Below are 13,672 nucleotides of genomic sequence, written 5' to 3' on the forward strand. Positions count from 1 at the left end.
TGCTTACCTTGCTCCCGGAGACCCGGTCCCTCTCGGGAGGGTAACAAGGGAAAGTGTTCAGTGCAGATCAGTGAGTAAGCACAAGCCCACCCATGCTTACCTTGCTCCCAGAGACCCGGTCCCTCTAGGGAGGAACATAACAAGGTAAAAAACTAGAATTCAGAAAGGCAGAATTTGGCAATGTTTCAAGGTGATATGTGATGCTGGAAATGTGGGATTTGCAAACTCATGTCCTATTGTTTCATCAGGCTTCACTAGATTTTCTATATATGAGTTTTAGGAACTATTCTTTTCTCTTCACTCTGGTTCTGTATTTAACAAGAAATGTTCTTGTTACTTAGCTTGTTTCTCTGTAACTCTTCTTGTCCAGAGTATTTGAGAAGCTGAAAGGGAAATCCTTTGTGTTTGACCTTTTCCTCCTGCAGAAGAATAGGCAACAGAGGATAAAAATGACTAAACAATATTTTCTTAACAAGAAATTAAATACTAAAAAATATCACTTACTGATTTTTTTTAAAAAAACAACTCAAACCCAAGAAAATATTTTCAGCATGTGAAAATGATTAATATACTTAAAAAACTGTAAGTGAAATACTCTTGAAAATTCAAAATGAAACGATTATCTCCAATAGAAAGGTGGAAACTCACAACTGAGCTGATGAAATGCACAAATTGCCAATATGAGTGTGAATTGCTATTGTTAGGTGCCATGAACTCGGCTCTGACTCATAGTGACCCTATGTACAATAGAACAAAACACTGCCTGATCCTGTGTCATTCTCATATCCCTGCTATCTTGAGCCCATTATCGCAGCCACTGTGACAGTCCATCTCATTGAGGGTCTTCTTTTTCCCTGACCCTCCACTTCACCAAGCATGATATCTTTCTCCAGGGATATGTTGTCCCATTTGACAATATGACCAAAGTAGTGAGGCAAAGTCTTGTATGAATAAAGGCTCAACTTCCTTGTAATCCCATAAATGTAACTAAAAACATGTTACCTTTTTTGTTTCTACAAAACTGGCTAATAATAAGTTATAGTTATAATATATTGTGTTAAGTAAAATAAGGAATGAGCATGTTCACATGATGATATAAGAGAGAACTGTTTTAAGTTCTCTAGCATAGGATTGGGAGCTCTGGTAGCATAGTGCCTAAGCACTTGACTGCTGACCAGAAGGCTGGTGGTTCAAACCCACCAGCCACTCCTCGGAAGGAAGATGGGGCAATCTACTTCCATAGTGATAGTGCCTGGGAAACCCAAGGAGTCGCTATGAGTTGGGTCCGATTCGATGGCACATAACAACAACAACAACAGCATAGGATTAAAAATGCACATACTTTGCTCTATATAGAGCTAGTTGGCTGACTCAAAGTTTTCCTTCTCCCTTTCTAAGTGCAACAGATGACTGCTCACTATGTCAGGTTCACTGGCAACCAAAGGTCACCATGTGATAGAATTCTAATGAAACCTGAGCTGAAGTCTATGGAGGGATCCTGTAACAGCTTTAGCTTCCCTGCTAAAGGGATGGGCACGTTCTCTGCCTCTGTTTTCATTTCTTTGAAAGGGCATTATGCAGCCTTCTAGCAAACTAGCACCACTCATCTGTCAGTTTGTTGTACTATGGTGGCTTGCATGTTGCTGTGAGGCTGGAGACTATTCCACTGGTATCTCAAATACCAACATGTTGGACGGATTTCAGTGGAGCTTCCAGACCAAGACAGACTCTGAAGAAGGAAGGGGCCATCCACTTCTCAAACAATTGGCTGGTGAAAACCTTATGAGTAGCAGTGAAACACTGTCTGATATATTACTGAAAACTTTATTAATAGCCCTGAAACATTGTCCAATATAGTACAACCAATATATAACTCAGGTTGGAAGGCACTCAATATATGACTGGGGAAGAGCTACTTCATCAGACTAGAGCCAACCTTAATGATGTGGATGGAGTAAAGCTTTTGGAACCTCCATTTGCTAATGTGCCATGACTCAAAATGGTAAGAAACAGCTACAAATATCCATTAATAATCAGAATATGGAATGTACAAAGCATGAATCTAGGAAAATTGGAAGTTGTCAAAAATGAAATGGAATACATCAAGATCGATATCCTAGGCATCAGTGAACTGAAATGAACTGGTTTTGGCCATTTTTAATCAGACAACCATATGATCTACTATACCAGGAATGATAAATTGAAGAGGAATGGCATGGCATTCATCGTCACAAAGAATGTTTCAAGATTTATCTTGAAGTACAGTGCTCTCAGTGATAGGATATTATTCATACTCATACAAGGAAGACCAGTTAATACTACTATTATTCAAATTTATGCACCAGCTACCAAAGCCAAAGATGAGGACATTGAAGATTTTTACCAACTTCTGCAGTCTGAAATTGACCATACATGCAATGAAGATGTGTTGATTATCACTGGCGATTGGAATATAAAAGTTGGAAACAAAGAAGAATCACTGGTAGTTGGAAAATATGGCCTTGGTTATAGAAATAACACTGGAAATCGCATGATAGAATTTTGCAAGACCAAGGATTTATTCATTACAGATACCTTTTTTCAACAACATAAATGACAGCTATATATGTGGACTTCTTCAAATGGTGTACACAGGAATCAGATAGACTACATCTGTGGCAAGAGGTGATGAAAAAGTTCAATATCTTCAGCCAAAATAAGGCCAGGAACTGATTATTGAATAGACCATGAGTTGCTCATATGCAAGTTCAAGTTGAAGATGATGACAATGAAAACAAGTCCATGACAGCCAAAATATGACCTTGATTATAACTCTCCTATATCTAGAGACCATCTAATTAATAGATTTCATGCATTGAACACCAATGACTTAAAACCAGAGGAATTGTGGGATAATATCAAGAACATCATCCATTAAGATAGCAAATGTCATGGAAAAGACAGGGAAGGAAGAAAATATCAACATGAATGTCAGAAGAGACTCTGAAACTTGCCCTTGAATGGAGAGTAGCTAAAGCAAATGGAAGAAATGACAAGATAAAAGAGTTGAACAGAAGACTTCAAAGAGCAGCTGGAGAAGATAAAGTCAATTATTATAATGAAATGTGCAAAGACCTGGAGTTAGAAAACCAAAAGGGAAGAACATGCTCAGCATTTCTCAAGCTGAAAGAACAGAAGAAAAAATTTAAGCCTTGAGTTGCAATATTGAAAGAGTCTATGGGCAAAATATTGAATGATTCGGGAAACATCAAAAGAAGATGGAAGGAATACATAGAGTCATTGTGCCAAAAAGAATTGGTCGATGTTCATCCATTTCTGGAGATGGCATATGATGAAGAACCAATGGTATTGAATGCAGAAGTCCAAGCTGCACTGAAGGAATTGGCAAAGAACAAGGCTCCAGGAATTGATGGAATACCCATTGAGATGTTTCAACAAATGGATGCTGCACTGGAGGCACTCACTTGTCTATGCCAAGAAATTTGGAAGACAGCTGCCTGGCCGACTGACTGGAAAATATCCATATTTGTATCCATTGCAAAGAAAGGTGATCCCACAGAAGGTGGAAATTATCAAACAATATGATTAATATCACATGCAAGTAAAATCTTGCTGAAGATAATTTAAAAACAATTGCAGCATTATATTGATAGATAACTTCCAGAAATGCAAGCTGGATCCAGAAGAGGACAGGGAACAAGAGCTATCATTGCTGATGTCACATGGATCTTGGCTGAAAGCAAAGAACAATGGAAAGATGTTTACTTGTGTTTTATTGACTATGCAAAAATAATGATTGTGTGGACCATTACAAATTATTGATAACACTGAGAAGAATTCAGAACACTTAATTGTGCTCATCAGGAATCTGTACACAGACCAGGAGACTGTTGTTCAAACAGAACAAGGGGATACTGCATGATTTAAAATCAAGAAAGGAGTACATCAGGGTTGTATCTTTTCACCATACTTATTCAATTTGTATGCTGAACAAATAATCCAAGAAGCTGGACTATATGAAGAAGAACATGGCATCAGGATCGAAGGAAGGTTCATTAACAACCTGCAACATTCAGATGCACATGACACAACTTTGATTGCTGAAAGCGAGTATGACTTGAAGTGCTTACTAATGAAGATTAAAGGGTTCAGTCTGCAGTATGGATTACATCTCAACATAAAGAAAATGAAAATCCTCACAACTGGACCAATAAGCAGCATCATCATAAATGGAGAAAAGATTGAAGTTGTTAAAGATTTCAAATTACTTGTTTCCACAATCAACACCAATGGAAGCAGCAGTCAAGACATCAGACAATGTATTGCTTTGGGCAAATCTGCTGCCAAAGATTTTTTTAAAAATACTGAAGAACAAAGATGTCACTTTGAAGACTAAGGTATGCCTGTCCCAAGCCATGGTATTTTCAGTTGCCTCATATGCGTGTGAGAGCTGAACAATGAGCAAGGAAGACCAAAGAAGAGTTTTTGCTTTTGAGTTGTGGTGTTGGTACCAAAAGAATGGACGTAATGAAAAGGACCAAAAGAATGAACAAATATGTCCTGGAAGAAGTGCAGCCAGAATGCTCCTTGGAAGCAAGAATTGCCAGACTTCATCCCACTTACTTTGGTCATGTTGTCAGAAGGGACTATTCCTTGGAGAAGGACATCACGCTTGGTAAAGTGGAGGGTCAACAAAGAAGGGGAAGGCCCTCAACGAGATGAATTGAAACAGTGGCTGCAACAATGGGCTCAGGTATAGCAAGGATTATGAGGCTGTCGCAGGACCGGGCAGTATTTTGTTCTGTTGTATGTAGGGTCGCTATGCATGGGAACCAACTCCACGGCACCTAACAACAATAACAAGCAAACTCTTATAGTTGTTGTTGTTGTTATGTGCCGTCGAGTCGGACCTGACTCATAGTGACCCCTCTGTGGGTTTCCGAGGCAGTATCACTACGGAAGTAGATTGCCCCATCTTCCTTCCGAGGAGTGGCTGGTGGGTTTGAACCATCAGCCTTCTGGTTAGCAGTCAAGTACCTTAGGCACTATGCTACCAGAGCTCCCAAATGGTTATATAGAGCCAGTTAAAGTAACACCAACAATCCCTTACCTCTGGACTTCATAATAACAGAAAACAAGAATCCCTCATTTGTTTGTGCCATTTCTGGCAGGCATTCTACTATTTGCCGAAAGTATTGCCTACCGATACATCTAGTAATTCTAAGAAATAAGGAAAATGTGCTTCATGTAAGCTTAGTGTAGAGCACAGAACCTAAGAAACAAACCCACGGCCTAGCAAGTTGATTCTAACTCATAGTGACGCTGTAGAACAGAGTAGAACTGCCTCCTATATTTTCCAAGGCTGTAAATATTTCCAAAACAGATGGCTACATCTTTTCCCCCAGAATGGCTGGTGGGTTCCAACCACCAACTTTTTGGTTAATAGTCGAGTATTTTAACTACAGTGACACCAGTGCTCCTAGAGCCCAGAATAACGTATAATTAATTCTATGACTAAATGTCCAGTAATAATTTTAGGTACAGTTAACCCTCAGTATCTGAGGTTCTGCATCCATAAGTTCAAGCAAACGTGGATGGAAAGTAAGCCATAGAGTCAGTTCCATCTCATGGCGACCCTATAGGACAGAACAGAAACCCTGCGGCACAGGGTTTTCAAGGCTGTGAATCCTTATGAAAGAGGACTGCCTCATCTTTATCATGTGGAGTGACTGGTTGGTTTGAACCACTGACCTTTTGGTTAGTGGCCCAATGCTTTAACCACAGCACCACCAGAGCTCCTGAGGATAGAAAAAAATCCCCCCTCCTAAAAAAAAGAAAAAAAAATTAAATGGTTAAAGCAATCCATCAAAGGCTAGTCAAAACCAAACCAAACCAAACTCACTGCCATCCAGTCGTTTCCTGCTTACAGTGACCCAAAGTAGAACTGCCCCACTGGATTTCCAAGGCTATGAATCTTTAAGGAAGCAGACTTTGTCATCTCTCTCCTACAGAACAGCTGGTGGGTTCAAACCACTGAACTTTCAGTTAGCAACCAAATGCTTTATCCACTGAGCTTACAGTGCTATTCAGATATCATTTACATTGTGCTGTTGCTGTTGTTATTATGTGTCGTCGAGTCGGACTCAACTCATAGTGTCTCCTCCTTGTGTTTCTGAGGCAGTATCACTACAGAAGTAGATTGCCCAACCTTCCTTCCGAGGAATGGCTGATGGGTTTGAACCACCAGCCTTGTGGTTAGCAGTCAAGTGCCTTAAGCACTACGCTACCAGAGCACTAGGTATCATAAATAATCTAGAGATGATTTAAAGTATATGGAAGTATGTGCATAGGTTATGTGCAAATACTATGCCATTTTATATGAGGCACTTGAGCATTCTCAAATCTGAATATCTGTAGTGATCCTGGAATTAATTTTTGCAGATACCAAGGGTTGAATGTATATAGCAAAAAGCATTTGCCAGATTTTGTGTACCAGGTACCAGATGTGGTGCTTTGCTTTTGTAACCACATCTGAAACAACAGCTACAGTTGAAGTCACCACCTGATTAAGTTTATGATAATCCACTATTTTCCAAGATCCATTTGTCTTCCTCATAGATCAAATAAGCAAGATGAATGAGGATTTGGTAGACATCAACACCCCTGCATCTTAGCTGTTCATGGTGTAAGTGATTGCTGTAACTCTTCAGGAATACAGAACAGATTTTTAATTTACTATTTAGGTAGAAGCTTGTTGTTGTTGTTGTGTTCCATTGAGTCAGATCTGATTCATAGTGACACCTCCTTGGGTTTCTGAGGTGGTATCACTATGGAAGTAGATTGCCCAACCTTCTTTCTGAGGAGTGGCTGGTGGGTTTGAACTGCTAGCCTTCTGGTTAGCAGTCAAATGCCTTAGGCATTAGGCTACCAGAGCTCCCATAGGCAGAGGCGGTTTAAGTTATTTCCACTTGGCTTTTCCTGCCACAATGTTCCTCACTTCATGGGTCAGGAAGACACTGTGGGGATTCTGCCAGTTGCTGAATATATCTATTCCAATTATACATTCTTAAACTGAGGAAATAACCACAGGGTGTTTTTAGTGACCCACTGTGCCTACAGTGAGATGGACCTGAGCTAAAACGCTATTGGTTACTTGACCTCCATAAGTAGCGAAGCATAGCAGCATTTCGGGTCTCCTAGATGTAATGCCATTTTAGAATAAGTGTTCCATAATTCACAAAATGTCTAAATATTTCCTCTTTCCTAATGCATGTGCCCCTGTGGCTATAAGTCACTTTGTGAAAGGGTTGGACACTATAACTTGTTGTCTGTTTAACAGGGTCCTTCCTTAAAGAGATGCAACAACCCTCACTCAAAAGGCTTTAGCTCTGTGAACTGGCTCAAATCTAGGAATTAATTGAGGGGCTATGACCCTGCTTTGGTCAGTGACAGTATTCTTCTATTCATGAGGACTAGAGCTTTTCTGCTTATACAGATCAAATACGAGTTTAGAAGGCTGGCCATCTATTTCAGCTTTAATGTTACTGTATTCATCTATCCAATAACAAGTTTCTACAAGTCATGTTGAGAGCTCTGGTAGCATAGTGCCTAAGACACTTGACTGCTAACCAGAAGGCTGGCAGTTCGAACCCACCAACCACTGCTTGGAAGGAAGACTGGGCAATCTACTTCTGTAGTGATACTGCCTGGGAAACCCAAGGAGGGGTTGCTATGAGTCGGGTCTGACACGACAGCATATAACAACAACTACACAAGTCATGCTATCCTGTTATTTTGATGCTCCTGACTGTTTTGATAACCATGTGCACCTTGCTTTGCAGAGTAAGTGTTACCACTTTGCCCTTGATAGTCCAGAATCCTATCTTCCTCATTGTGTTTAGGGTTCCAGTTGAATGGTAGCAGTTCCCACTATGATTTCTAACCTACAGAGAAGAGCCACCTCAGAGTTCTTCAAGGATGCTGACTGCCTACCAGGAATTCATTTTCACAGCTGTGCCACCTCATACAAGTGATCTTAAATATGCAAATGAGGTCAGTAGATTCATAGTCCTTCCCAGGCCTGGAGGGAGCGTATTGTCAAACATATTCAGAGTAAGGAAGTGTCAACATCCTTTTTTTTACAATATGGGAAAGATGGCCATTTTGCACAAGACAGAACCTTCAACTACTAATATGGAAGCTAGGTAGGCTACATACACATATTAGAATTTAGCTACAGCCTTAGTATAAGAGTCAAATTGACCTTAATTTTATTGTGTTCCATGAGATAGGTGCTCCTAAGAACTTTAGAGTTCAGTTACAGAAAAATAAAGAAAATGCCATTCTGTCCCACCTGAGTTTGTGGTAATCGAGGTTTCTACCTGCTATCAAGTGCTTCTGCAACTCTCATGCACTCCCCATAGGAGCTAATCTACAATGAGTTGTTGTTGTTATGTGCCGTTGAGTCGGACTCAACTCATAGCGACCCCTCCTTGGGTTTCTGAGGTGGTATCACTACGGAAGTAGATTGCCCAACCTTCCTTCCGAGAAGTGGCTAGTAGGTTTGAAACACCAGCCTTCTGATTAGCAGTCAGGTGCCTTAGGCACTACACTACCAGAGCTCCATCTACAATGAGTAGCATGATGTAAAAAGCCTGTGCACAATTTTGAAGCTTGCCCTGTTCTTTACCACAACACTTTCTGCTCCTCCTTCTCAATCTGGCTCTAAAATTATCTCCTGGGTGATTTCTTCTCATGCGTTGCCAGTCATGTGACTAGATCCTATGTCTTTTATCACTTTCCACTCTACACAAGTATTTATTTCAGCTTGAAGCCAATGTGTTCTTATATTTTTATGTCTGTCTCTCGTATTAGATGGAGACCACACTAAAAGCAGAGGATATTTCCTGATTATATTTTTGCATTTTCAGGAACTTGATGAAAATAGATTAATAATAATTAAATAAATGTAAATTAGATAGATGGAATGAATGAACTACAGTTGGATTATGGATGTCTTGGGAGTACCCATGTCACATGAATCTTCTGACTATTGAAACACCTTGGCCTTGTTACTGATCTGAAAGAGAGTTCTTTCAAGTGTCACTCTGAAGGGTAACATATGTTGTTACATATGTGTTCTGTATGTTGTTTATACATACAGAAGATCTCTTCTATTTTCAGTTTGCTGAAAACTGTTCTTTTTAATAATGAATACATGTTGAGTTTCAGCAAATTATTTTTTCTGTATTTCATCAGGAAGTCATAAAATTTTAATGTTTTGATCTCATACTATAGTGAATCATGATTAGTTTTGCAATGTTAAAGTAAACTTCCATTTTCTGTTCAGAATTAATTCATGATGCATCTTTTAAAATATATTCTTAGATTCGATTTATAAAGATTTGTTTACAATTTTTGCATCTTTGTTTATCAGTGACAGTGTCATCTCATTTTACTTTAAATATTGTCCTTAGCAGTTTTAATATGGAGGCTATTCTACATCAAATATTAATTTCAAGTGGTGATTTTTAAATATAAGTTTCTTGTCACTGTTTACACCTTGAACTTGGGTGTTTTGTGACATGGGATCTGTTGTGTGTCCTGGGGGTTTTGGTTATTAACTCAACAGCTTTGCATTGGGGGCAGGGTAATAAAAGGTAACATGTAATAACAAATTACATCACATCTCACTAACTTTTACAAAGAGGAATATCACAGACATCAAGATCAGGTAATAAAAGATGTTTAATAAATTGGAAAGCAAGAAATCTTTTGTGGCAGTAGCAATGTGCAACAGATTTGCTTGAGGTTAAATTCCTAGTGGGTTTCAAAATTTTTCCAAATTATATTCTGAAGGACAAGAAAAAACTCACTGCCTTAAGGTCAATTTTGACTCATAGCGACCCCATAAGACAGAATAGAACTCTCCCGTGGGTTTTTTTTCAAGGCTGTAAGTCTTTAAGGAATCCTGCACAGCGGCTGGTAGGTGTGAAGAGCCAAGTTTTCAGTTAGCATCCAAGCACTTTAACCACTGTGCCATCAGGGTTCCTTCAATAAAAACAGTTATAATAATTACAGTAACATTTATGAAACATTTAAGTGGAATTTCTGATTATTTCATATGGTCAGAGGTTAAAATTAAAAATGGAAGTATGACAGATCATGGGAGATACTTGTGGTAATTTTAGCATGGATATCCACTTTAAGGGATCTTTTCCTTCCCTTCAGGAAATGTGACGCTGCTCTGCTTTATGACTGGCAAGAAGTACTACGTGTAAACAGCAGCAGCATGAGCAGCAGTGGGTCCCCACCTGCCCCCATGCAGCTGTGCTATGAGAATGTAAACGGATCCTGTGTGAAATCTCCCTACTCGCCTGGACCCCGGGTGGTTTTGTTCGCGGTGTTCGGCTGTGGGGCTGTGCTGGCCGTGTTCGGAAACCTCCTGGTGATGATTTCAGTCTTGCACTTCAAGCAGCTACATTCTCCAACCAGTTTTCTCATTGCCTCCCTGGCCTGTGCTGACTCTTTGGTGGGAGTGATTGTGATGCCCTTCAGCATGGTCAGGTCCGTGGAGAGCTGCTGGTACTTTGGGGAGAGGTTTTGCACTTTCCACACGTGCTGTGATGTGGCCTTTTGCTACTCTTCTCTCTTCCACTTGTGCTTCATCGCCATCGACAGGTACATTGCTGTTACTGACCCTCTGGTCTATCCTACCAAGTTCACAGTGTCCGTGTCAGGAATATGCATCAGCCTCTCCTGGGTCCTGCCCATGGTGTACAGTGGTGCTGTGTTCTTCACAGGTGGGAATGACGAGGGGCTGGAGGAATTAGTAAGTGCCCTCAACTGCATAGGTGGTTGTCAGACTGTTGTAAATCAAAATTGGGTGTTGATAGATTTTCTGTTATTCTTCATACCTAGTCTTGTTATGATAATTCTTTACAGTAAGATTTTTCTTGTGGCTAGAAAACAGGCCAAAAAGATTGAAAATACTAGTAGCAAAACAGAATCATCCTCTGGAACTTACAACGTGAGAGTAGCTAAGAGAGAGAGAAAGGCAGCTAAAACCCTTGGGGTCACAATGCTAGCATTTTTGATTTTATGGTTACCATTCATGATTGACTCATTTTTTGATTCTTTTTTGGGCTTTCTGACCCCTTCCAAGGTTTATGAAATATTTTGCTGGTTTGCTTATTATAACTCTGCTCTAAATCCTTTGATTTATGGTTTATTTTACCGTTGGTTTAGGAGAGCAATAAAACTTATTATAACTGGTCGAGTATTAAACAACAGTTCCTCAACCATAAATTTATTTTCTGAAGAAGCCTAAATTTGAAATTGAGGGATTTGTAGATATGTTGTAGACATGAAATACGGTTCACGAACATTATGTATTAAACTGGGGAGAAGGGATGTTACCTCATTTGGAGTAGTACAAGTTTTATTAGTTTAGTTATCTGGTGTAGTAAGTATTATTAATTATTTGTTAAAATGGTATTTATTAAATGATGTAATACAGGTTGACATATTCTGGTTTCCTCACACTTGCCTTTTTCATGCTTGGTCAGGTGTTAATTATTTTCCTCTTCCTGGCCTGCCTTTCATGATTACCCTTCTGCCACTTTCAAAGGCTTCCTGCTTTCATAGTCCCAGTTAAGGTCTTGTGCTCTATGTCTCTGCAGATCGAGTTTCCTTTGCCTTCATTTTCCAGCAGCTTGTTTTCAGGGCTTGTTCTTTCTGTGGCTCCAGGAGTTTGCGGTACTTTATTCATCAACCCATTTGGACTCAGTATAGACCTGGTATTTTAGAGTGCTGGCATTAACCATGAGCAGAGAGGGCAATTTCTACAATAGTGATTGTCTCGTACCTCAAAGTTTTTTATGCTCCCTGCCAGTCATGATGTATGTCAATTTACTGTCTTTTTAAAGTAAGCTACCAGAGTTTCCAGAAAACTTCCATAGTTTTCTGCAAACTACCCAAAGTTTATAAACTGTTGATGATAAAAATAACTAAGCATTTTAAATTATGGGAAAAGAATGAATTATTCAAGAAATGGTGATGGGACATATAACATTTTGGAAAAAAAAATGTTGTTAAGCATCTTGCCTTGCATCATTCATAAAACCAAAAGTGATTATTTCAGATGTTAAAAAATAACAAGAAATGATTTCTTTTATAATTTGTCATTAGTGGAATCCTGACAGAAAACCCAGATAAAGTCATGACACTCAGTTTAAGATTTTAAACTTTAGAAGAAAGCAAAATCAAGTTCATACAGTAAAAACAAAGGTTTGGATTGATTTATTTAAAGGTTTAGGGACATGGTTTCATAGGACATCCAAGTTAATTGGCCACAAAGTGTTTAGTGCTTTTGTGCTAGCTCCTAGTCTGCTGTACAGTGCCTGGGCTCTTAAAAGCTTGTAAGTGGCCACGCTAGGCACAACAATTGGTCTCTATTCGTCTGGAGCCGCAGAGGAAGAAGAAGAGTCAGGAATAGGAGGAGGATATGGAATGTGTGGTAATCGCCTTCATGAACAATTGTCTCCTTTGCCAAGAGACTAGAAGAACTGGATGGTGCCTGGCTACCGTTATTGAACATTTTGATCAAAGGTTCCACAGAAGGTTCCTGATCAAAGGGGGAAAACTCAAAACAGAAGTTCAAATTCTCATGGATTCTAGTCTTTCTGGCATCATAGTGAGTGGGTAAAGCCCTGAAACTATTGTGCTAAAATTAACTTTAAATCTTAAGCCCAAAATATCCCCTGAATTCTTATCCAAAATGAATAATAATTTAGCTTAACTAGTAAAATGGTCTGCCTTGATCATTGAGCTCTTTTAAGAGTTTTAAATCTTTTAATCTTTTAAGGGATCAACAACAACTCAAAAGATTAGATAGGAATGTTAGGCAGCAGTGAGTTTATGCTACTCAGAAAAGGAGAGGGAGAATGGTTCACAACTCAAAGAACGTAATCAATGTCACTACATTGTACAGGCAGAAACTGTTGAATTGGTGGAGGTTTTGCTATGTATATTCTCAATAAGGAAGGCTGGGCAATCCTACTTCCGTAGTGATACTGCCTCAGAAACCCAAGGAGGGTTCGCTATGAGTCAGGGGTGACTCAACAGCAAACAACAACAACAACATTCTCAATAACAAAATAAATAAAATTTAGAGAATAAAAAGAACAAAATTGAAAAAAAGACAAACTTGTAATGACTATAGGTAGGATATTTGACGAAGTAGCTGGAAAAATATAAATATATTTGTGTACATTGTTTTATTTTGACAAAACAGTAAACAAAAAGAAACAAGAAAAATAAAAAAAAGAAGCCCTGAGAAACTAGTTGCTGAAAAATGAAAGTAAAATAAAACCAATCTAGAGAAACATAAAACAATACAAAGACAAACACTCCACTAGATAAATGAAGAGGTAATATTAGAAAGAAAATACACAAATGGCTAACAAATACATTAAAATGCCAGGCTTACAAATAACCAAAAAAATGCTAATAAAAACATGATAGAATTTAACACATCAAGCTGGCATATACTAAAAGGGTCAATAATACAATAAGGATAATAATACCAAAACCAAAAACCAAACTCACTGGCGTCCAGTCGATCCCAACTCATAGCCACCTTGGGTTTCCAAGGCAGTATTTCTACGGAAGT

The 13,672-nt window shown here is 39.0% G+C and overlaps 1 protein-coding gene across 1 annotated transcript; it reads left to right on the forward strand.

Moving 5' to 3' along the window:
• Positions 1-10,276: 10,276 nt before the first annotated feature.
• On the forward strand, positions 10,277-11,329 carry LOC103202477 (trace amine-associated receptor 6-like). Its single transcript, XM_007947373.2, has one exon. It carries the CDS (start codon positions 10,292-10,294, stop codon positions 11,327-11,329), a length of 1,038 nt encoding a protein of 345 aa, XP_007945564.1. The 5' UTR covers positions 10,277-10,291.
• The last annotated feature ends 2,343 nt before the right edge of the window (positions 11,330-13,672 follow it).

This window comes from Orycteropus afer, unplaced genomic scaffold (assembly GCF_000298275.1).
Source record: "Orycteropus afer afer isolate SDZICR_OR568_19922 unplaced genomic scaffold, OryAfe1.0 scaffold00182, whole genome shotgun sequence".
Lineage (NCBI taxonomy): Eukaryota > Metazoa > Chordata > Mammalia > Tubulidentata > Orycteropodidae > Orycteropus > Orycteropus afer.